The sequence below is a fragment of the Myotis daubentonii genome, chromosome 5 (assembly GCF_963259705.1).
Source record: "Myotis daubentonii chromosome 5, mMyoDau2.1, whole genome shotgun sequence".
NCBI lineage: Eukaryota > Metazoa > Chordata > Mammalia > Chiroptera > Vespertilionidae > Myotis > Myotis daubentonii.
The window spans coordinates 56,388,460-56,414,598 of NC_081844.1; the positions used below are offsets into that span (position 1 = coordinate 56,388,460).

General features: G+C 39.0%; 1 protein-coding gene across 1 annotated transcript in view; it reads left to right on the plus strand.

Annotated features, from left to right (window-relative positions):
- The window catches only part of IQCM (IQ motif containing M), a 284,914-nt gene that overhangs the window by 43,498 nt on the left and 215,277 nt on the right, over window positions 1-26,139 (plus strand). Inside the window, exons 5-6 of the mRNA XM_059699526.1 lie at window positions 5,305-5,395; window positions 11,614-11,705. Coding sequence (XP_059555509.1) covers window positions 5,305-5,395; window positions 11,614-11,705 — 183 coding nt within the window. The remainder of the gene's footprint in view (window positions 1-5,304; window positions 5,396-11,613; window positions 11,706-26,139) is intronic.

A 26,139-nucleotide genomic window follows, 5' to 3' on the forward strand; every position in this document is an offset into this window, starting at 1 on the left:
AATCCTTTTATTTGACCTTGGTCAATTCTTTACCCAGCCCCTTGATATGTATTTCAAATCTTCACCACTCTCTTGGAGACCCTTATTCAACTTCTATCCCCTTGTCTCAGCAAAGGACTTCACCTCCTACCTCATGGAGAAAATAAAGGTGTTCTTGATGAACTTACTGGAAACTTATCAATAGGCAGCTGATCTAATTTCTTCTTTTAGAACAAAATGCCTTTTCTCTAGATCATGGCTAAGTTCTATTCCATTTCTTCCTTTCTCTGCCAAGAACTTATCTAATTTATTATGTGTTATTTACTTTTTTCAGTTTTGAGCTTTTACCTTTTTATAGTAGACTCGAGGCTTGGTGCACGATAGGGCTGAAACTGGTTCTCCGACATCCCCTGAGGGGTCCCAGATTGCGAGAGAGTGCAAGCCAGGCTGAGGGACACCACCAGTGCATGATCAGGGCTGGGGAGGGACTTGGGACATTGGCCAGCTGAGGAGGGACCACAGGAGGGCTCCAGGGTGTGTCCCGCCTGTCTTGCTCAGTCCCAATCAGCCGGACCCCAGCAGCAAGCTAACCTGCTGGTTGGAGTGTCTGCCCCCTGGTGGTCAGTGCATGTCATAGCAAGCAGTTGAGCAGCCTTAGCATATCATTAGCATATTATGCTTTAATTGGTTGAACAGACGACCAGACACTTAGCATATTAGGCTTTTATTATACAGGATAAGAATTCTAAAGGCTCTCCCATGTTAAAATATATTGATACAAAACATTTTTTCTACAACTTATGTCCCTGTGATCATTTCATCTCTCTTCTTCTCTTTAAACTATACCTCTTGAAAAGAGAGTCTACATTTACTATCTGCAAACACTTTATTTCTTTAAACCAGTGAAATCTTGCTTTTGCCTCCATATTTCTGTTACATTTTCTAGCAATAATCTCCCAATTACCAAAGCTAAAGGCTACCTCTCATTCCTCATCTTAATTTTATAAGAGAATAAATTTTCATAGCACTGTAGTTAGAATTATTCAATTATTTTTGTAATTATTTTATTATTTAGTTAATTAAATTCCCCAGAATAAAACCTTCACATCCCCAGGTGATTTCTCATATCTGGGGCCTAGCAGACTGCCCGTCACCTTTTAGGCATTTGGTAATTATTTGTTGAATGGATGAATGGACAAGTGGATGATGAATAAAAACACAATCCTTGTCCTCAAGAGACCACAAAAGAGTTCACAAATCTAGTGAGGAGTTGGCATTCTATATAACACACATGTGTTGGAAATTTCAGGAGTAGAAAATCATATGACATCCACCCAGCCCACACACTAGAATGTGAAATGTCAGTAAATTGCCATCTGTCATTCTTGACTAATGAATCTGTCTATAAATTTGGAATATTAGGTTTTAAATTTTGTTATAATTACTTCATAAGAAATAGAATATAATTTAAATAGTGGGTCATAAAAAAGGTAAGAAAAGTATTTTATAATAACTTCAATATATAAATCTAAATTCTCATATTTTGAAGGTAAAAGATCTGGATTTAACCTATGTGAGGGTCTTTTATGGTATCATTAAGTCTCCGTGTACAAGAGAGCTACAGCTCTTTTAGCCCAACTATTTGTATGGTATAAAATAATGTTCTCTATAATGTTCTCCAGAAAGTTCTGATCAAATCAATGCCAGGAGACACCTGTGATAGGGAACATATTCCCTTTTATGGTATCCAATTTCTGGATTATTAAAACTCTAAATTCTCCTTAGCATAATACCCTCTAGGTACTAAGTGAAATAAGTTACACAGAGAAAGACTAATACCATGTGGTTTCATTTACATGTGGAATCTAAAAAAGAAAAACAAACAAACAAATAAAACAAAGCAAAAACAGATTGATAGAAAAGGAGATCAAATTGGTGGTTTCCAGAGAGGAAGGGGTTTGGGGATGGGTGAAAGGGTGAAGGGGGATGTAGTCAATAATATTGTGACAGGTTTGCACAGTGACAGATGATTATTAGACTTAGATGATCACATTATAAGCTAGGTAAATGTTGAATCCCTATATTATACATCTGAAACTAATACAATAATGTATACCACGTATATTAAACAACCCCTCTAAATTCTAGAAAACTAGCTTCAAGTAACTTAAATTGGTCCAGTTTAACTATTTAAGATTGGCTGCTTTTAGCCACCTGAATTAGAGCTCATATATCTTTTTTTTGAAAAGGGGAAATATAAGGATTTATTGTGATGCTTGGGGCAAAAATGGGGGTCAATTGAAGGAGGAATGGCAAACATATAGTAAGTAGTGGTATTTAAAATTTTGTGTGACGGAATAAGAGGTGTTAAATATTTTATTTATTGATTCATATAACAAATGTTTAATGAATGTGTTAGATATTATGAGTATTGCAAATCATTTCACTGTTTTGACCACCAATAATGTTTCCTGAGTTGAGTATTAAAATGTGGATGGGTAGCAAAATAAGGGAAAGACATTCCTTTAGTCAACACATTTTTATAGAGCACCTGAAAAATCCAAAATGGAAAACACACACACACACAAATGAACAAATTTAAAGATTTAGGGAAAATCCCAGCTTCTGTTGCATATATCTGGTAGGCTTGAGCTTTCATTTTCATTGCATGAGCAAGGCACAGAATAAATACTATGACATGTGCAAGATGGAAGTACAGACACTCCCCAAATTTGAGTCTTCCCAAAAGATGATGTCATCAATGAAAGACTAAAGGAGGAAAATAAAGTCTTGCTTTGTAAGAAGGAATGGCAAAGAAACTTGAGTTTCTTAGTGTTGTCTTTAGAGAAGGAAAAGAAGTTTCCTCTTATAATGTACTAGAGGCATGGTGCATGGATTTGTGCACTGGTGGGGTCCCTCGGCCTGGCCTGTGCCCTCTTGCAATCCGGGACCACTTGGGGGATATCCAACATCCCCTGAGGGGTGTAATAGTGTGCAAAGCAGCAGGTGGCCAGGGAGGAGCCTGAGCTCAGGCTGGGCACTGCGCCTCTCCTGCTCATCCCTTCCCTGCTGTTCCTGCCACCACTGTCTCTTGGTAATGCTGCCATGGAGGCAGGAGAGGCTTGTGTTGCTGCAGCTGCTCTCGCCAGCAGTGAGCACGGCTTCTGGCGCCCATTAGTCAGCTGAGCGGAGCTCCCACTGTGGGAGCGCACTGACCACCAGGGAGCAGCTCCTGTGTTGAATGTCTGACCCCTGGTGGTCAGTGCACATCATAGACACTGGTCAAATGGTCAACCGGTCACTTAGGGTTTTCTATATATAGATAACCACAAACAAGCTCAGAATCCATATTGCTGGTATCTCAAAAACCCCTACGTGAGAAATTAGTTTAATGTTGTTATGAGTTGAAAGTTTTCTTAACTGCCTGGAGGAAAAATTTCTTGAGAAATGGATCTTAATCCCAGCTTGCAAATAATTCCCATTCCTATGGAATGCGTTTACAATTTTAAAAAATAAAAAAAGAAATCAGCCACCGTGAGTGAGAGACATAGCCTTTCAGCTCCCCCAAAATGAAATTAGATTTACAAAGACCATAGATAGTATTTTCTGATACAGGATAGAAAATAAGTATGCACAATATGCTTAAAAAGTAAAAGTATAAATATATGAATGAACTAGAGACTATAAATATGTATAAGGCCTAGCCTGTTTGGCTCAGTGAATAGAGCATCAGCCCAAGGATTGAAGGGTCACAGGTTAGATTCTGGTCAAGGGCACATACCTCAGTTGTAAGCTGGATTCCATGGACCCGGACAATATTGAGTATTATTATGATTGGGAATGCAGTCTCCCAGAATGGCCTGCCTGGGTTTGGATATTGACTCTACCTACCGGCTAGCTGTACATAGAACCTCGGGGAAGTCAACTTCTGTTTTTTGGCTTCAGTATCCTCATCTGTAAAATAGGTAAAAATAGTACCTAATTTAGGGGGTGGTGGTGGTTGTGAGAATAAAGTATGATACAGCAATCAGCACACTTTGCATGTGACAACTGTTTTTAAGTATTTCTATTTTTAAGACTCAAACTTATAAATTCTTTCTCTACTTCACCTTAATATGACATGTCTCAACCTACCATATATCTTGAAATAAAGGGTGTCGTTTGAGCTCTATAGTTACCCTCAAAAGTAAGCAAGGCAGGCATGACCTTTTTTCCCTCATTGGGTACCTGAAGCTCCATGAGCTCTGGGGGCAGCAGAACAAAGTGATAAAGGGATGCAGGTTTGTTCCATGGCTGTGCATCTTTCCAATTACCATGTCATGAGTAATCTGCTTTCCTCATGTATGAAAGGGATTAATCATAGTACTTCAACAGCAAAACAAACAAACCAGAGGCAGTTGTAAGGCTTAAGTATAAGATGATTCATAGGAAATACTATCTAACACCCCTGGTAAATTATGAGTCAGCAAATATTAACTTTCTGTTCTTCATTTCTCCAAAATTTTTATATTTCATGTTCTACATTTTCAATCTAAATTATATAATGTAGTTGACTGTGCTTTTCTGTCAGTTAGCATCGAGACACTACTAGTTCGTAAATAATTTTAAACCAGAGGGTTTCATCTCATATATTCTATCTTTAATAGACCTTGGCTAGTAGCTAGAAGGTGCTTGATGTATGACAAGATTTTGTCATAATGGTTCAAACTATATGTTAGTCCCATTGCCTGTACAAAATGGAAAGTAATCGGTGTTTTGGAAATGCTTATGTAATTTTCTCTTTGGACTCTAAGGACTAGATTTTTCTTTTGAAAGCAGAATCTTTGCCTTTTCCGGATTTTAGTCTTTCTATCAAATGGATGGTATTTCTGGAGCACTCAGTGTTCCTATTTATATTAACTAATGATTGCTAAATTATTTTAAAATATCAGGCTCGCCTATAAAAACTAAGCCTTATGATGATTGGGATGATAATAATGCTGATATGTGTAAACGAGGCCGCTTGTATCCATTGGGATCTGCTGTGCTGTTGCACACACTTCTCGGGGAGCTCGCTCTTTCTTGATATATGTAGTTCATTTACTCTATGCTTTCAGCGCTAAATTTTAGTAATTGCAAAACATCTGAGGAGCATGGGCCGAAAAAAAAAACCACTCAAATGAGTTTTTAGAGCACCTCTGTGTTAGTAATTTTTTTGAAAAATATTGTACTACTTGTTATTAAAAAAATCTGTGATTTGCAATTTAATTTGAAAAAAAATGCACTTACAACTTGAAAACAAATGGTATACAATTAAAGCTTTTTATTTTTTTGTTTAAATTCCAGAGCAAGTTCAACTGGGTAAAATAGTGACTAATATTGAATCAGTGGGTAAAAAAATGGAGAAAGAAAAGCAGGAGTACCATGGAAAGCCCAGGTAATGTGCAATAAGCTAACCCATAGAAAACATAATTTTATTCTACTTTGCCAATATTTCCTGACCAATTCTTGTGGTTTCTCAAGTTTATTAACATCCCATGCATGAGGCTAATTTATCCTTCTGCTTGAGTCCCTCAAAGCATATCAATTATCAAAATTTTAGTTTTTAGTTCAATTAACTTTTGAACTGGAGGATGTGTGAATAGCTAAGCAAACCATCTGGGTTTTACAGTGCAGAAGCTCAAATCCAATTTGTGGTTTTCTTGAGAAAAATGCCATATTTTATGATAATATTACAGAAGTTTGGGGTTTTAATAACTCATCTGCAACAATTATGGAACAGAGTTAAGCTATAACTTTTTCTTTTTTAATTTAATAATTTCAAGTTATTCTTTTTTCTAACAGAAGGTGCATCTGATCCTACAAAGCCAGTTAGAAGGCAGACATGTTGAGTATTGCTTCCGCTTTCCAAAGGTGTAGGGAGATGGGTCAGTTGCTTTGTTAAATTATCCCACTAAATAGCATTATCCTCTTCGAGATAATTTTACAATTGTGTATATAATTATTGGCCCTAAAGCTACAGATAGACCTTCTAAAGGCCTTTTGGCACATTTTTGTAGGAACATTTACACTTGTAAATACTGCTCTGTTAAAATGTTGTTATTTTTTTCAGAGCCTTGTTTTACATTATTATTATGACATGATCAGAAATGTGGAGTAATTAGCACAATTATAAAAAAGAAATTTGAGAAAATGTTGCCATGGCGATACAGAATATCGTTGCTCTTCCAATATTTATTGCTTCAAACTGTGCTTAATCCTAGAAGATCCTTGCTGAGAAGTAATCGTCGTCTTGGCTAATGCATAATAAGATACTCAAGTTTGGAAGAGTGTAATATATGTAGAGCTTTAATACTAAGGGTTTGGTATCCGTGATAGGATATTAATTGTAAAGGAACAAAAATGATTACACTGGAAATGTACTGGTTTATAAAAATTTCCTTTCTGCCTTTACTTAATTTAACCCAAGGCCCAGGTTGGTCTAGCAAGTGGTAACTGTTAAAAGAGAATTAATATAGCAATTTAACAAAATAATCTAGAACTTCAGCCTACCTGGTATGGCTTAGCTGGTTGGAGTGTCATCTCATACACTACTAAGAGGTTCGATCCCTGGTAGGGTGCATGCGGGAGGCAACTGATTGATATTCTCTCACATTGATATTTCTCTCTCCCTAAAAATCAATGAAAAACATAACCTCAGGTGAGGATTAAAAATATAGTTTAGAATTTCAAGTAATATTTTAATAACTAGAAACATTAACTAATTTGAAAACTTACTATTTTCAGTATATTTATTTGGGACCAGTAATCCATGGAAGAAGAATAATGACTTAGGGACAAGTGGACACTTATTAACAATAAATCTGATCATTTATAATGTTTTTCAATGTATATTGCTTAAGAAAGTTGAATATCTACCAAATAATTAATTTTTTCTGTAACTGGTAGAAGATAAAGGTTTCTCTACACCCAATTGCCCTATCTTTAATGAAAACATGTCTTGCTTAATGAGGAAGATCACCCCTATGGAATTAAGAGCGAGTACCTGTACTTCCAATGACAGCCTGGGGCACATATGCCTGAACTTAAATCCACCCAGATTTCTAGCTACGTTATGACAGTAGCTTGTTTCCTACCTTAGCAGTTAGCGTCATTTTATTAATATTAGAACTGTGATAGAAATGCAGAAGAAGGACAGACAAATAATTGTTTTGGGACATTATAGCTCAGAGTTTTAAAAAAACCTTTGCTTAATTAGACAGATAAATGTCATTACACTGAAATTTTTATTGAAGTACTACAGGCCTGATGCACGAAATTTGTGCAAGAGTAGGCCTTCTTTCCCCCAGCTTCCAACACTGGCTTCCCTCTGGCACTGGGCAGGCACCCAGGACCCTGGATTTCCTTGCAGCCCCGGCTTCGTCCGGAAGGTCATCCGGAAGGAGGTCTGGTCTAATTAGCATATTATGCTTTTATTATTATAGATAGTTTTCCACATAATCAAGATAAGGAAACTTAGCAACAGAAAGGAAAATTGAATTAGTAAGGAAGTCAGGTGGGATTGTTAACAATGCAGGGATAGACTCTAGGACTAATTAACATCAATTGACCAACTGTTTGTGACACTCAAAAGCTGTGGTACATTTATACCAGGGAATACTATGCAGTGGTAAGGAAGAAGCATCTCTTACCCTTTGAGATAGCATGGAGAGACCTGGAGAATATTATGCTAAATGAAATAAGACAGGTATGGCTTGATCTGAGTCATATGTGGAATCTAAAGAACAAAATAAACTATGAACAAACTAGATCCAGAGACATAGAGACATGGAACAGACCATTGGATCTCAGAGGGAAGGTGGGGGTGGGTGGGAAGAGATTAACCAAAGAACTTGTATGCCTATATGCATTGCCCATGGACACAGACAATAGTGTGGTGAAGGCTTGGGGTGGGTGTGGGCTAGAAAGGGTCAATGGGGAAAAAAGAGGGACATCTGTAATACTTTCAACAATAAAGATTTAAAACAAAAACAAAACAACTACAAAAAACCTAGTGCTCAGGGTTGAGGGTAAAAAAAAAAAAAGTTCCTGTTCAAGACAAATGGACCCCTGTGAGAGCAGTTGTATGTAAACTACTTACAATTCTCCTGAAGATGCCTTGAAAAATACTATTTTTGAACTTTTTAGGTAGGCCATAAAAATATTGGCGCAATGAAAGAAATTCCTTTCGATAATACATGAAGAAATAGGATAGAATCTTATAAATGTTTGATTTATTTCCTTTTCCCCAAATTATCTATGTCTGACTTGCAGAGGGAAAAAATAATTAAATACTTCTACTTTTTAAAATGTAAGTTCAAGGAAGTGAAATTCTTTAATGTACCTTTGAATTTTAACTTCAAAGTTTAATATCATACATTAACATACTCTTTTTATGACAATAATGATAAATAGGAGTATATTCTAAATGTTGATTTTCCACCAAGGAAATTCATTTGTTATTCACTTATTTATTAAAGAGGATTTTTCAGTTGACAAAAGTTAGTGCATATGGAAGTATGACAACTACATTTTTAAAATATATTTTTATTGATTTTAGAGAGGAAGGGAGAGAGACATAGAAACATCAATGATGAGAGAGAATCATTGATCAGCTGCCTCTTGCAAGCCCCACACTGGGGATTGAGCCCACAACTCTGTCATTTCACTTTAATGTTTATAAAATATTTTGCTTAAAAGGATGAATTGTGGTCCACCTCTTTTAGAATCTTTCATTAATAGGGAATAATTTTTTAAACCTGCAATTAGTGGTTCTAATTTGGAGCTTTGGCTCAGGGTTTTTTAAAAAAAACTTTAACCATGGATCAGATAGAAGAAAGCAAAGCAAACTATGACTAATCAGTTTATCTTGGCCCAGTTCTTGGTGGCATACAAATAAATTCTAGAATCTCAAATGGAGTTGTACAAAATTACCTGAATACTTATTTGACTTCTTATATTTTCCCTTGGCAATATGACTATGTTATATTAGGGGTACCTCATATCTTTAACTACCTGCATGAGTGTGACTACATGAGTGATGACTAGACTAATGGGTCTTATAAGTCAGTCATTTATTTACTATTTAATGAATGCCTACTATATGTGTAATGTAAAACTCTGAACAGTACAGTTACACTCTCTTCCCTCATGGGCCCTATTCTTTGATGGGTAAAATGTTTTAAAATCCTAATATTTTCCTTAACTTGTATATGACATGTGAATTAGCCATTTAATTTCTAGGTATTTATAATAACAAAATAATTGGACAGGTACACAGATATGAACACTCAAAGACTTTTATCCTTGTTTACAAACAACAACAAAAATTGCAACAACCCAAATGCCCAACAAAAGAAAATTCATAAAACCATCAATATGTTAAATTCATACAGTGGAATCTATACTAATAAAAGGGTAAGATGCTAATTAGACCAACAATTTCCAGATGTCCTTCCTGACAAAGCCAGGCCCGGGTGAAGCCACCTGCGGTCCCGGGTGCCTGTTGCCTACCAGAGGGAGGGAAGCCCAGGTCCTGGGTGTGGGGGCCAAGGCAGAGGCAGTTAGGGGCAATCAGGCAGGCAGGAAAGCAGTTAAGGGTGATCAGGCTGGCAGGCAGGGGGGTTAGGGAAGATCAGGCAGGCAGGCAGGCGAATGGTTAGGAGCCAGCAGTCCCAGATTGCGAGAGGGATGTCTGACTGCTGGTTTAGGCCCGATCCCGCATCCCCCGAGTGGTCCCAGATTAGAGAGGGTGCGAGCCAGGCTGAGGGCCCCCCCCCCACCACCACTGTGCATGAATTTCGTGCACTGAGCCTCTAGTCCTAATATATAAAAACCCAGGTCCATAATGGCTGACAGAAGGCTCGACCAAACACCGGAAGTCAGTTCTGTAGTCAGTGCTGGGTTGCTGTGGTGACCCAGCACTGACTGCCAAGGGGGCTGCAGATCAGGCCCGGAGAGAGGCCCAGGGAGAGAGAGGCAGGGTCTGATTCGCAGCCTCTGTGGCAGCTGTTGCCTCTCTCTTTCTCTCTGGGCTTCGCCAGCAGCCATGCCTCTCTTTCTCTTTCTCTCCAGGCCTCTGCGGGGGCTGCTGATCAGCCCTGCCTCTCTGATCAGGCCCGGAGATAGACCCAGAGATGCTGACTGGCATAGAAACTGACCAATCAGAACCAAATCTGAGTGAACTGTGAGGAGCCAATGGCTGCCTAGGAGGCAGAGCTTTTGATGCTGATTGGCATAGAAACCAACCCATCAGAACCAAAATGTCTGGCAGGGGAGGGTGGTTGGGGGTGAGATCAGGCCAGCAGTGAAGGGAAGTTAGGGGTGATCAGGAAGGCAGGCAGAGGCATTTGGGGTGATCAGGCAGTCAGGCAGGTGAGCGGTTAGGAGCCAGCAGTCCCAGATTGCAAGAGGGATGTCCGACTGCCAGTCCGACTGTCCCACAGGGATCGGGCCTAAACTGGCAGTTGGACATCCCCCAAGGGGTCCCCGATTGGAGAGGGTGCAGGCTGAGCTGAGGGAACCCCTCCCTCCGTGCATGAATTTCATGCACTGGGCCACTAGTGTTATATAATGGGCCAAAATAACAATGTCCACCTTTTCACATTTACAGGGGAAGATATGATAAAAAGTGTAAAAATCAGTTAAAAAGTTATATAAACATAGAAAAGATATGGCATATATTGCCCATTTTAATCATGACAAATAGTTGTCAGTATAAAGTAGTAATAAGGAGCTTAGTTCTTGAAGTCCTACATACTGCCTGGATTCCTATACTGGCTCTACCCATTTCTAGCTGAGATAATATGAACTGCATGCCACTTAGCCCATAAATGTCTTATTTTGTTCACTTTTAAAATGGGTATAATTATACTTAACACCCAAAGGCTTCTTATGAGGATTAAATATGATAAGATACATAAAGGGCTTAGTAAAGTGTTTGGTCAGTAAGGGTTTGCAATTATTACTAAAGCTAGAGGCCTGATGCATGAAGTTTGTGCAAGGGAGGGGCTCAGCACTTGCAGCCTAGGTGGCTTGCCTTGGCCCTCGCATCCCTGGCTTTGTCCAGAAGGATGTCCTGAAGGTCGTTTGGCTGCCTGGCCTAATTAGCATATTATGCTTTTATTATTATAGATATTACGGTGGTAAATTAAGGATAATTTTAATTTTCTTCCTTTTGCTCATTTACATTTTCTGTTTCTTTCATAATATCTGCTTTTTAATTTTTCTGACTTGGTTGAAGCTCTCCAAGTCATGACAGAAAAACACATTACTTAAAAGATTTTTGTAAAATAGAGAAGAAACAGATATGATACATGCTCATTTTTCTTATTTTTATTAAAACATTTTTGTTCAGAAGTAAATGTTGCTATTTGTTATTCTTGCTCAGAGCCATCAAAACTGGGTATTACTTTGTATTCACTCAACAATAAATATTTAGAGATGGTCTACAATGTGCCCTGAACTGTAGGGCACTGAGGATGCAATAGCTGCTGTCTGTGTTGATAGGAGACAAGTAGTTTTCTTTCCAAGGTTAAATATTCCTCTTGAAAGTTTGTATTTCTAAACAGGGACTATTAAATAACTCAGAGCTTCACCTTTATGTTTTTAAAACAGGATGTTGGACTCACACACCTTTCCCATTGTCAAACTTGGCTTGTCCTCAGCACTCAGGACCCACTCTTCCATGGGGATTCTGAAAGAAAGTGGTGAGTCTCATTGTATAAGTGTTGGTAGCAGTGATTTTCATTGTTTTGCATTCATTTAAAATGCAAAGTGAACAGTCACTTCATTTATATTTCATCTCAAATACTATGTTAAAAAGTGATTTCATAAATAGCTACTAATAATTTATTAGCTCCTTTTTCCAACTTCAGAGATTGGATTTTTTGATGTGTATGAATTTTGAAACTATTAGGAAATTATAAGGATACATTTTTATAAATTGTAAAGTTTCTTAATATTTAAGTTATTGTTACTTTTAAGACTACGTAATTCTTTTGAAGAAAATATAGATGATTCTTTAAAATTCCTTAAATGTGATTGAGAATACTCTTTGGAACGTGGTGAGCTACTTGAAGACCTAGGGGCTATTGGTTCAAATAAACTTTGTACTTTTCCTTCTTTTAAACTTACGACTCATGCACTTAAGCTGCAGGCTGTCATTAAGAAAAACCTCTTCATGTAGAGTGGGACTTTGATTAATTTTGGGAGAAATTTTTGAAAAGTTTCCAAATAAATTCCTCCTTGAGTTATCAAGTCATTTTTGCATAAAATTTTCTTGCTCCACTACAAATTTAGCAACCTTTATTTGTTTGGATTATTATAGAAGGAATTCCAGAATCAAGTGGAGGCTTATGAAACACATTTTCATTAATCCAGCCAATTTCCCCCTAATCTATTAATACTTGTGAATATAATATCAGAATTTTCAACAGATAAAATAGATTGTTTAATATTTTTTACTAGAGGCCCAGTGCACAAATTTGTGCATGGGCGGGGTCCCTCAGCCTGGCTGGCGATCGGGGCCAATCAGGGTTGTGGGAAATTGGCCAGGGAGAGGGACCATGGGAGGTTGGCTGGCTGCGGGAGGTTGGCTGTGGGAGCTCCCTGACCACCAGGGGACAGCTCCTGCATTGAGTGTCTACACCCTGGTGGTCAGTGCGCGTCATACCGACCGGTCGACTGGTCATTCATCGTTCAGTTGTTTGGTCGTTCAGTCATTTAGGCTTTTATTTATAAACTAGAGGCCCGGTGCACAAAAATTTGTGCACTCAGCGGGGGGGGGCGGGTGGTCCCTCAGCCTGGCCTATGCCCTCTTGCAGTCTGGGACCCGCCACCACCGCTGTGCTGGTAGCCATCAGCCTGACTTGTGGCTGAGCAGAGTTCCCCGTGTGGGGGTGCACTGACCACCAGGGGACAGCTCCTGCATTGAGCATCTGCCCCCTGGTGGTCAGTGTGTGTCATAGTGACCAGTCATTCCCAGTCCTTCTGCTGTTAGGGTCAATTTGCATATTGCCCTTTTATTATATAGGATAGAGGCCTGGTGCACGGGTGGGGGCCAGCTAGTTGGCCCTGAAGGGTGTCTCAGATCAGGGTGGGGGTCCCACTGGGTGCCTGGTCAGCCTGGTTGAGGGGCAGATGGGTGTTTGTAGGCTGGTCACACCCCCTTCAGGGTGGGGATTCCCTCTGGGGTGCCTGGCCAGCCTGGGTGAGGGGCTAATGGCTGTTTGCAGGCTGGTCAAGCCCCGCCTCCAGTGGGGACCCTCACCCCATGGATGTTTGGCCAGCCTGGGTGAGGGGCTGATGGTTGTTTTCAGGCTGGCCATACCCCCTTTAGGGTGAGGGGTCCCCACTGGGGTGCCTGGCCAGACTGGGTGAGGGGCTGAGGGCCATTTACAGGCTGGCCAAACCCCCTGGCGATGGAAGCTCCCAGCCTCTCCTTTTTTTCTTTTTTTTTTTATTCTGGGATTTATTTACCTTCTATAATTGAAACTTTGTAGCTTTGAGTGGAGTTAAGAGCCAGCCAGGGCAGGGTGAGAAGCTTGGCTTCCTCCATCACCAGGGGCAACCCAAGCCTCCTGCTCATTCTAGCTCCGTGGCCGGCTGAAAGCAGGTATCTGTTTTTTTTTAATCTTTTATAATTGAAACTTTGTTGCCTTCAGTGGAGCTCAGAGTCGGCCGCGGCAGGCGTTAAACTTGGCTTCCTCCATCACTGGGGCAACCAAGCCTCCTGCTCAATCCAGCTCCATAGTTTCTGGCTGCCATCTAGGTTGGGTTAATTTGCATATAGTTGCTCTGATTGGCTGGTGGGCATGGCTTAAGGCATAGCGAAGGTACGGTCAATTTGCATGTTTGTCTTTTATTAGTGTAGACTAGAGGCCCAGTGCATGACATTTGTGCACTGGGTGTGTGTGTGGGGGGGGTGCCCCCAGCCCAGCTTGCGCCTTCGGGGGATGTCCGACTGCTGGCTTAGGCCTGCTTCCTGGTGGTTCTGCCGTTCGGTCAATTTGCATATTATCCTTTTATTATATAGGATAGATATTATATTGCTCCATAGCTTAAATTTTTTTAAGGCTTGATCAGATAATTTGAGGCCCTAAGGTAGTAGAATAATGTATGGGTCTCAATTGAGTCTAGAATTGAATGCATATGAGAAGAAGTAAATGCTGTAAAAAATTCCTCATAAAGCATAGGTCTAATGGATGAATTTGTTTTAATGGGTAATAACCTTGAAATCTGACAACCGTGAAAGCTGGGGTTTACAGCCCTTAACTACCTCATCAGTGAAAGTCCTACTAATTTTGTGACATTTATGATTTATCCAGGATCATTCTAAGGGTTGATGGGAGCCTCTGTTTTCAAAACCCGTCCATCTCAGATAAATTGCAGGTGTATTTTCCTTGTGGAGGATCTTCTTAGCTTATTGAGGTACTCAGGAATTCTCATGGTTTTAGTCAGAATGTAGAAATTGATTTAAGCCTTCTTTTTCCGTAGACTCAGAGCTTACTCTTCAGGGGCTTGACTGCTGTATGCTTAATTCTAAAAAAAAGATAGAAGACCTTTCTAAAATATACGTTGAGAATGAATCCCAGTTAAATTGTGAGTGGAAAGCTGGCAGTATGGACAGTCATATACATGATATATTTTGAGATTTTCTAACAGTTCTACCTGTGCAAAAATTTCCAGCTGAAATAATGAAATATTTACTATTAGAACCATAACTTCATGGAAACTGACTCCTACTTATCACAGTGATAAGTAACTGGCTCATATTAGGCATTCATAAATATTTGTTGATGAATGAATGAATGAATGAATGAGTGAAGGTAAATTAAAAGGAAAATCTACTTAAGTGGAATATATTTCTTTATGTATCTGTGTGTCTGTTTCTGCATATTAGGCTAAAATATGATAACTGCTAAAAGGAAAAAAATTGGGGAAAGTAAAATACAATAATAGCAGTAATAAATATAAACATACAAAACAATAGGACCAGTCACTAACTTTTAGTTCTTGTTTACTGATTTTATGCAGACTGCAGAGATACCATTAAAATACGAAAAATGTTATGCAGCCTAGCTTATGTGCTTTAAAATCAAATTGTTGGGCAGATTATTAGTTTTATGATATGTCTCTTAGTACTAATATAACTTCCTGGGGAGTTGGAAGGTTGAACATGCTGAAAGTGTAAAAAATTGCAATAAAAATCTTTATTTCCATATGCTATAGGGTAGCTATTTTTTCCCCCTTAAAATGAAATGTATTTTTAATCAAGTAAGAGTGGGAATTTCATCACTGCTTTGTGGTATGTGAGGTTTTTGTTTTATTTTGTCTTGTTTTCAGCCAAACCACTTCTTTTATAATTGAAACATATTTTTAAAATAAGGGCAGAAATATCTGAAGGCTTGTGACCAGCAATTTATTTATGTAGGCTATTAGTAAAATGTGAAATATGTGGATTTTCTTTTTGAATAACCTTGGTGTGGCCCTGGCTTTGTGTGTTGGGTGAAAAATAAGGAATAATTTTTATGTGCTTATTAGTATTTTAGTTAATTTTAAGGCTATTGTCTAAAAATTTGCACAAGGCTTTTTCTTCACATCATTATTGGAACTCTGTTTAGTAAGTTACAGCTTCACTGAATGTCCGAGACAGTCACTGAGGCCTACTTAATAATAGAATGTAGCTGAAATCATGAGGGAATGTAGACCTGGTGGTTTGCTCTGAGATGTCTTGTAATTTACTGGCTCTTAAATAGAAATTGCCCAATTCTTTTTTAGAACAAGTAATTCAATGAAAAAGGAAAGGAAATTAGAACGTAGGAATTAAGGCAAAGTCATTATTTCTGTCCATTTGACTTATATGTCATCCTATATAACAAAAACCTAATATGTTAAGTGGTTGGTCATCTGGCCAGTTGTTCAACCAATCAAAGAGTAATATGCTAATGATATGCTAAGGCTGCTCAACCACTCACTATGATGTGCACTGACCACCAGGGGGCAGACTGTTGACTGGTTGACCAGTCACTATGATGTACACTAACCACTAGGAGGCAGATGCTCCAATCGGTAGGCTAGCTTGCTGCTGGGGTCTAGCCAATCGGGACTGAGTCAGGTGGGCTGGACATGTCCTGGAGCCCTCCTGTGGTCCTTCCCTGGCTGGCCAACCTCCTGCACCCCTCCCCGGCCCTGATCATGCACTGGTGGGGTCCCACAGCTTGGCCTGCACCCTCTTGCAATTTAGGACTACTCAGAGGATGTTGGAGAGCTGGTTTCGACCCAATCCTGCTCAACGCAGGAGCTGCCCCCTGGTGGTCAGTGTACTCCCACAGGAAGAGCACTGCTCAGCCAGAAGCCGTGCTCACAGTTGGCAAGCACAGCGGTGGTGGCGGGAGCCTCTTCTGCCTCTGTGGCAGGGCTAAGGATATCTGACTGCCAGCTTAGGCCTACTCCCCACCTGCAGAACTTGTTCCTAAGCTGTCAGTGAGACATCACCCAAGCACTCCCAGACTGTGAGAGGGTACAGGCCAGGCTGAGGGACCACCCCCCCACCACCCAAGTGCACGAATTTTGTGCACCCGGCCTCTAGTTATATATAATACTAGGGGCCCAGTGCATGAATTGGTGCACCTTGAAAGGAACTGTGGCCTGCGAGGCTGTGGTGGTTTTGGCCCATCCTCTGCACCCCCACCTAGCCCCTCCTGCCACAGCCCCCCGTCCCCTGTCTACCAGTAGCCCCACTCCCACTGCCACCACTCCCATGCGCTGATGGTGCCAGCCCCTCTTGCACCCACTCATAGTGCAGAACGATTGGGGCCAGCACCAGCTGCGGGTGCAAGCAGGGCTGGCACTGGCAGCAGGTGTGAGTGCCGGGTGGGATTGTGGCACGCGGGAGCAAAGAATTTTCAGTAACCACCAGAGGCATGCCCCAATGACAGTGATCGGCTCTCTGTCTTGGTCTGATGCCTGCACTCACCTGCTCCACCATCCCTCCATGGCCAATGCCTGCCATGTTCCGAGCTCCGCTGCCTCCTGCTAATGTCTGCCGTGTTCCATGTGCATCCCCTGGTGGTCAGCACATGTCATAGCGACCGGTTTTTCGGTTGTTCAGCTGTTCTGCCATTCGGTCTATTTGCGTATTAGAGTTATACAGACACACACACACACACACACACACACATACATACACATTATATATCATTACATATAATCTATATATTATATATTAATGTATATATCTTTCACTGTTTGAAACCTTGCCTTTTAAAGCAATATAACATAGTGATTAAGAGTGAAGGCACTGGAGTTATTCTAGTTACTCCAATGAGGTTAGGGTTTCTGCCAGTTTCCATATAACTCATACAAGTTTATTTAATCACCCATTGATTTATTAGTCCAATAGGGAATAATAACAATACCGACCTCAAAGTTTTTAGATAATGCTCATAAAGTATATAACATATATCCTGGTATTGAATAAAATTGAGTTATGATTATTAGCTATAATTTCCTAGATATAAACTATAAAACATAATAATTTAAAAAACCTGGTGTTGGTGATCTAGTTTTGACCCTATCCTAAAGGGAACATCACCAGCAGCACAAGACACATGTGATTACAACTCTGACTTACACTATCACAGCTTAAACTCAGGAAGTGAGGTTTATTGTTATTGTATAAACACAGTCACTGTGGCTTTCCCAGGATTCAGCTGTTTTTGCCATTGTTATGGTAGGCATTGTGTTCCAGACCTTGAATCTGCCTGTTTACCCTCCTATTTAAATAGATTTGGCAGCTCACTCTTTAACTTGTATTGCTCAAGTGCCCCTTTCACCAGTAATTTGAAAACTTTCTCCCCATCTTTATGGTTCTAAGGTAGGGGTGGGGAATGTCTGGCCCATGGGCCATATAAGACCCGTGAAGCCATTTGGCCTGGCCCTGCCCAGGCATTAGGGGTGAGTTAATTAAATGTTTGTCCAAATATAGCAGCTAACTTTTAAGTTGATCATTTTGTATGGCCTGCTAATGGTGTTATAAATATCCAAATGGCCCTGGCAGAAAAAAAAGGTTCCCCACTCCTGTGCTTTAACAGACTTTTTCAAAAGTAAGCTCCGAGTGAAGGCAGATGTGTCAAAGAAGCCCTCATTGCTCTACATAAGAATGAACTCTCCTTGTGGCCTGGTGCAAGTCCCTTTAATTTTCTGGACTTTACTTTCAGCATCTGTAACCCTCAAGAAAAGAATAAAACTGCCTTCAACAAAAGGGATGTAAAGGTTAGAAAATTTTCTTTTTCTTTTTCATTTTATGGCGTCTTCTCAGATATTAAAACCTCTCTTACATAATTATGGATTGGAGAGAAAAAGACAGGTCCACAGACTCTGGTCTTGGCAAGAGTTTTTACCTATTCTTACTTTCCAAGTTCACAGCCTTGAGACCCTCAGCATGAATCTCTTTAAGGATGTCCTTTAACTCTGTCACACATCAATCTCCACAAGACACCAGGGATGTCAGGTCACCTCTTACCACCAAAACCCCACTCTTTATATAAATCTGTATGTCTTCTTTCCTGACCTCATCCCACACCCTTCCCATTCCCGAATCCCATGGACTATTCTCCCTGAACTCATAACCAGTAACTAGCAAAAATTCTAAGTCCTTACTCCCTTCTAAGGGTTCCATTCATTCTTATGGTCTAACAGAAATCTGGGCTCTGTTCCCATCTGTGAGGATATTTCTTCCTTTGCTGCTCTTCGGGGTGGTGATGGTCTTCTCTTCTATGCCTCACAGCTCTGGCATTGAAGATGGGGGTGGCTGTTACCTCTTTATTCTTCATGCTGTTTTCAGACCATTCTCCCTGCTGCTTCCTTAAAACTCCGGGCTTTGAATCTCATGTCATCACATGATTGATATCCTTCACTACCTCTCCTTCTTATTGTCATCTACTGATTTGTATCTGTTCTCTTATATCTTAAAAATTTTAGTCCCCAGATCCTTTCAACTTTCTCTAGCACTAGTCTTATAATAACTTTGTGATTTTGATATCCAAATAAATAAGCTCTCTTACTCATTGGCTTCTCAATTCCCTGATCTCTTTTCCTTCCAACATACTATATGTCAGGGGTCCTCAAACCACGGCCCGTGGGCCACATGCGGCCCCCCGAGAACATTTATCTGGCCCGCTGGGTGTTTTGCCGCCGCTGCCTGTTGCTTAGCAGCTGACTAGTATTTTTTTAAACTATAGTCCGGCCCTCCAACGGTCTGAGGGACAGTGACCTGGCCCCCCGTTTAAAAAGTTTGAGGACCCCTGCTATATGTATTCTCTGATACTAATATCTGATGTGGCCCAGAGATTTTTGAAATATTTTTTTAAAATTTTACTCTGTAGAGCACCACCATTCAACCAGTTCACCTCTAAACTAATAATTAAAAAAACAAAAACCAACTTTCATTGGGACTCTTGGGGCCCCTAATGTTCATATGAGGCATGGCAATCAATTTTTAAATTTCTTCTCTAGCTATACTCATTTCCTTGGTAATTGTATTCATTCACAGCTTTAAGTACCATTCATATTCTGATGACTTCAAATTTATATCTCCCAGTTGGTTATTCTCTTGAACTTCAGCTGACATTCAACTGCTTAATCAGCATTTCTGTACGGACTTTCATTAAGCACTTCAAAACTAGTATGTCCAATTCAGGAACTTTTTACTTCTTGTTCTCTTTGTCTGGAAAGCTCTTTCCCTGAGTTGTCACAGGCAACACTTCGCTATTTCTAGGCTTTATCCAAATGCCTCCATATCGATGAGGACATCTGTCACAGTAGCAACCATACCTCCCAGCCCCATGTACCTTACCTGCTTTATTTGGATCTCTAACATTTAAGGCATCAGGACATATTGCCTATTTTACTTTTCTGGTTTAGTCAGCCTCCTCCTGCTAGAATGTAATTTCCATGATTCTAATAGTTTTGATTAATTATTTTTGCTACCAGACCCTTTAGTTCCAGACTCTTTCTTGGCATATAAGGAGTGCCAAGTGTTGGATGAATGAACATTCTGCTATTTTATTTTCTAAAAGAATGGTATCAGGTTTCATATTTATTTTTCTGTTCAATAAGAAAGGTTATTTAATTTGTTAGAGTACATATTTTCACCCATGGAACTCAAATATACTGTTTTCATTTTGAATGAAAACTACATCTGAAAAAATATAGGTGTGTGTGTGTGTGTGTGTGTGTGTGTGTGCGCGCGTGTCTGAAAATATCGTGAACAACTATGTAAGGAAAGAATTCTGGGTTGCAGAACACCTAAAAAAGCTAGTTACATATTAAAAGATAACTTTAAAAACCTGACTGAACTGGCAAGAAATCATAAAAATAATAAAACCAGAACATTTAAGAAAGTCTGATTCAATAGGGGTTTAATGCTATTTTTAATGTAGTTTGTTTTTAGGGTTCATATCTATTTTTGGTAGCCTAGAATTTTCCTAGGGAAGAAAAAAATAGTAAAATATTTTCATTATCTATCTATCTATCATCTATCTATCTATCTATCTATCTATCTATCTATCTATCTATCTATCTATCTCTATCCATCATCTATCCATCCATCTGTCCACCTACCTATCATCTACCTACTAACCAAAGAAATCTATAGATTCAGTGCAATTACTATGAAAATACCAATAATGTATTTCACAGAACTAGAACAAATAATCCAAAAATTTATATGAAACCCCAAAGACTCTTGAATAACCGCAGCAATCTTGAGTATAAAGCTGGAGGAATCACACTACCTGATAACCAAAGTATACTACAAGGTTATAGTAATCCAAACAGCGTGGTCGGGCACAAAAACAGCATATAGATCAACGGAACAGGTCAGAGAGCCCAGAGATAAACCCACATCTCCATGGTCAATATTCGACAAAGAAGGCAAGAACATACAATTGGGTACAGATAGTCTATTCAATACATGGTGTTGGGATAATTGCAAAAAAAAAAAAAAAAAGACACCAAAAATATTACCCAGATACATGCATAAAAAGAAACTAGACAAGTTTCTTACACTATATAACAGAATAAACTCAAGATGAATTAAAAACTTAAATTTAAAACTCAAAATCACAAAACTCTGAGAAGAAATTGTAGGCAGTAAAATCTCAAACATTTCTCGTATCTGATATATCACATCACCTTAGGCAAGGGAAACAAGAGAAAAAATAAACCAGTGGAACTACATCAAATTAAAAAGTTTATGCACAGTAAAGGAAACCATCAACAAATGAAAAGTCAACCCACAGAATAGGAGAACATATTTTACATATGTTCTGATAAAGGGTTTACATATACTTCTAATAAAGGGTTAATACCTAAAATTTATAAAGAAGCCATATAACTCAACACAAAAAAGCCAAACAATCAAATTGAAAAATGGGAAAAGGACCTGAATAGACACTCCTCCAAAGAGGACATACAGATGGCCAATAAACATATGAAAAGATGCTCAACATCAACAATTATTAGAGAAATGGAAATTAAAACTGTAGTGAGAGATCATGTCACACTTGTCAGAATGGCTATCATCAATAAATCCACAAATGACAAATGTTGGCAAGGATGTGGAGAAAAGGAAACCCTCATGCACTGTTGGTGGGAATGCAGATTAGTGCAGCCACTATTGAAAAGAGTTTGAAGTTTATTTTTTATTTCTAAAAAATAAAAAATGGAATTACCTTATGACTCAGTGATTCCACATTTGCGTATGTATTTAAAGAAACCCAAAACACTAATTTGAAAGAATATATGCACCTGTATGTTTATTGCAACATTAATTACATTATTCAAGCTATGCAAACAATCTGAGTGCCCATAATTAGATGATTGGATAAAAAAGCGGTAAAATATATATATATATATGCAATGGAACATTACTTAGCTATAAAAAAGAATGAAATCTTACCATTTGCAATAGCATGAATTGACCTAGAGAAGATACTATTCTAAGTAAAATAATTCAGTTAGAGAAAGACAAATACCATATGATTTCACTATACATGAAATCTAAAGAACAATACAAACAAACAGAACAGAAAAGACTCAGATACAAAGAACAGAATGATGGTTGCTAGAGGAGAAGGGGGTTGGAGGACTGGGTGAAAAAGGTGAAGGAATTGAGAAGTACAGTTTGATAGTTACAAAATAGTAATGGAGATATAAAGTGCCACTTAGGAAATATGGTCAACAATATTATAATAACTATGTATACTGCTTGTTGGATACTGAAAATATCAGGGGGAACACTTTGTAAAGTGCATGATTATCTAACCACTATGCTGTACACCTGAAACTAATACAAAATAATATGACATGTCAATTATAATTGAAAAATATTTAAATATTTTAAAAAATCTAGTGGCTGTACAAATTAAATTTTTTTTTCATTTCAACTCTAATAGAGTAAATTCATTCCATTAATTGGACATAAATGTCCATTTCATTTTCTCCCAATGACAGAGAATTCTCCCCATGTACCAATGTAGCAACTCTTCAGCTTCTTTACCTGCCTATCTTATCAGGGGGTATTCAGTAAATTAGTCAGCTTGGGTTGCCAAAAACAATACCATAGACAATGGGTGGCTTAAACATCAGAAATATTTTCTCACAATCTGGAGGCTATAAGTCTGAGATCAGGGTGTCAGCATGAATGGGTTATGATGAGAGCTCTCTTCTTGGCTTGAAGCTAGCTACCCTCTAGTTGTTTTTGTCACATGGATTTTCATCAGGGGAGAGAGGGAGAGAGAGAGAGAGAGAGAGAGAGAGAGAGAGAGAGAGAGAGAGAGAGAGATCTGGTCTTAGAAGTGCACTAATCCCATCATGAGGACCCCACCCTTATGACCTCATCTTAACCTAATTATTGCCCCCAAAAGCCCATCTCCAAATACCATCCCATGGGGAATAAGGCTTTTACATACAATACGTTTGTGGGAGCGGGGGCACACAATTCAGTCCATACCACTCAGTATTAGGAAAGAAAAAAAAGACATGTTCTTTGTTCCTGCCTTCTGACACCATGTGAAAACAGCTGAAGGAAGAAAGGGGAGAGAGGGATGGATGCTCAACTCATTTTGGAAGTGGAAAATAGATTTTAAAAATAATAAAATTCTAAATACATTTAGCTTGATGCAGGAATCCACAGTTTCACAACTGCTGGAGTGGTGGAGAGGGAGATGGTGCTTGCCTTGTGTACATTTAGATTGTCTCCATTTGCCCTTTTAATTTTATGGTCACCTATCCCCCCCAAATTCTACAGGGGAGAAACTAAATATCCAACTCTTACAATTCTGTACAATTATCAGCTCAACTCTTACAATTATCAGGCGTCTCATTCTGAGTTTCTGTTATACTTTATTGTACTACTTTATCTGTTTATATTGTCTTATTTGTATCTGTAAATATTTTGCTTCTTAACTATAAAATTGAGTTATTTTAAGGCTATATTTCAAGGTAAAATATAGTGATTCAGTAAAAGATGAGCTTATAGAATGAGGTGGGGGTTTTTTTTGGTAAAAAATACATAAATACATACAATGTACCAAAAAATTAACTAAAGAGTAAGTAAATTTGTTTTTGAGAGTTTTGGTCCATCTGATTCTCTACCATCTAAATTAAGTGATACTTCTGTACATCTTTTTTAGAATTACATTTTCAATTAATCTTACAAGCTTATTGATAACATAATTACATCCTGTTACAATTTTAGAGTCTTAGCCTGAATTATAAGTATAAATTATACTGAATTATAATTTAGTTTATATTGCTTTTGCTATATTTAACAATATAATAGAAAAGATAGATTTCTTGTAAAGTTCCCCACTGCTTATGTTAATAGACATTTCATAAAAACACAAGTATTTTATTGTCTGAAAACACATCCTGCCTCATCTTTAGAAAAATGTGAAAACTATATTTAATGTAACAAATTCCAAACAATCAAAATTTCTCATGCTGAGAGAAATGATTGCTATATTAAAAGTGTTCAGCAAATCTCTAAGAGATAGTTGTAAGCTGTAAAAAAGCTGTTTCCTATCTATTACAAGAATACCTGCATCTTGAATCCAGGCAGTTCTCTGTTCAGTATGCACTCTGTCAGGAAAAGAAAAACCAATAGGGTTTAGCTAATTTTAGTTAAGCTGATTTCTAAAATTTCAGGACAGATTGAATTTAGTCAGTAAATATTACTAGTGGCAGGAAGATACATTCCATACTGGTTTATAGGTATTTCTTATTCAAAATAATTACGGAATATACAATTTTAAATTACAGGTCGGTAGTTCATTTATATGTCCTGAAGCAAGAATGCAAGGACACCAGTGATATACAACAGAAATAAAATGTGAGACACATTTATAAATTAATATTTTCTAACAGCCACATTAAATAAGTAAGGAAAACCAGAAGAAATACATTCACCCACCCAGCCAATGACTTTAGCTGACCTCTGCCCCATGCACTCACCTGGGTGCAGGAGCAAAGAGTCTGGTGAGTGCATGAGGCCCATATACCTAGGTGGGTTTGCACTTGTCCAGCCAGCAACTCCATGCTCAAGGAAGCTCAACACTAACTAGCAAATAAAAACACCATGACAGACAGAGAGACCACTGAATATATGAAAACCTGGTATGATGTGATGAATAATATAAAGTTAACCCTGTGTAAGCACTACCCAGTCATAAAATAGAATAGTCTCAGCACCCAGTCATCACCCCCACCCCCACCCCCACCTGGGCTCTTTCCAATTGGAACACTCTTATTCACCCCTCAGAGGTGTCCACTAGATTTAGTTGTGTGTTGACAATTTCTTTGCTTTTCTCTCTACTTTTATCACCCAGAATGATGGTGAATTATTGGTACCTATTATTAAAAATTTATATAAATTAAATCATACTGTATGTATATTTGTATCTTACCTGTTTTGTGCAACATTGCTTATTGTTTGGTCTATGCTGCTACATGCTACTTTAGCATGTTTATTTCCACTGCTGTACAGCATACCCTTTTAGAAATATGTCATAAAGTTTTTAGTCTATTCTTGATGGCAATTTGAGCTGTTTTCACTTTAGGATTGTTTTGAACAATACTGTGTGTGTGTGTGTGTGTGTGTGTGTGTCTGTGTGTCCTGGTGTGCATATATAAGGATTTCTCTAGGATATATACCAATGAGAGAATTTTCTGGTTCATGGATTATGTATACCTTCAACTTTTCAATAATACCAAACTATGCTCAACTCATACTTTCAGAGAATGAACATTCCCGTTGTTTTCATCCTTTATAATTCTTGGAATTGTTAAACATATTATACATTTGTACCAATAAGTTGGGATTCACTGTTTTACATTTTTTTTACATTTTAATTTGCATTTTTCTAATGATTAATGTGATTGAGCACTCTTAATACATACTTCTTGGCCAGTTGGTTTTACTTTTTTTAAAAATCTTGTTCAAGTACTTGCCTATCCTATATAATAAAAGCCTAATATGCTAAGTGTCCGGTCATTCGGTTGGCCGTTCAACCAATCAAAGCATAATATGCTAATGATATGCTAAAGCTGCTCAACTGCTTGCTATGACATGCACTGACCACGAGGGGGCAGACGCTCCAACCGGTAGGTTAGCTTGCTGCTGGGGTCCGGCTGATCAGGACTGAGTGAGACGGGCTAGACATACCCTGCAACCCTCCCTGGCCCTGATTGTGCACTGGGGGGGGGGTGTCCCTCGGCCTGGCCTGCACCCTCTTGCAATCCAGGACCCCTCGGGGGATGTCGGAGAGCCAATTTTGGTCCGATGGCGTAACTACGGGTCATATGATGTGCACTGACAACCAGGGGGCAGATGCTCAACACAGGATCTGCCCTCTCTGGTGGTCAGTGCGCTCCCACAGGGGGAGCACTGCTCAGTCAGAAACCGGGCTCAAGGCTGGTGAGTGCAGTGGCAGTGGCGGAAGCCTCTCCTGCCTTTGCTGCTGTGTTAAGGATGTCCGACTGCCGGCTTAGGCCCGAGGGCTCCTGGACTGCGAGAGAGTGCAGGCTGGGCAGAGGGACCCCCCGCCCCAAGTGCATGAATTTCGTGCACCGGGCCTC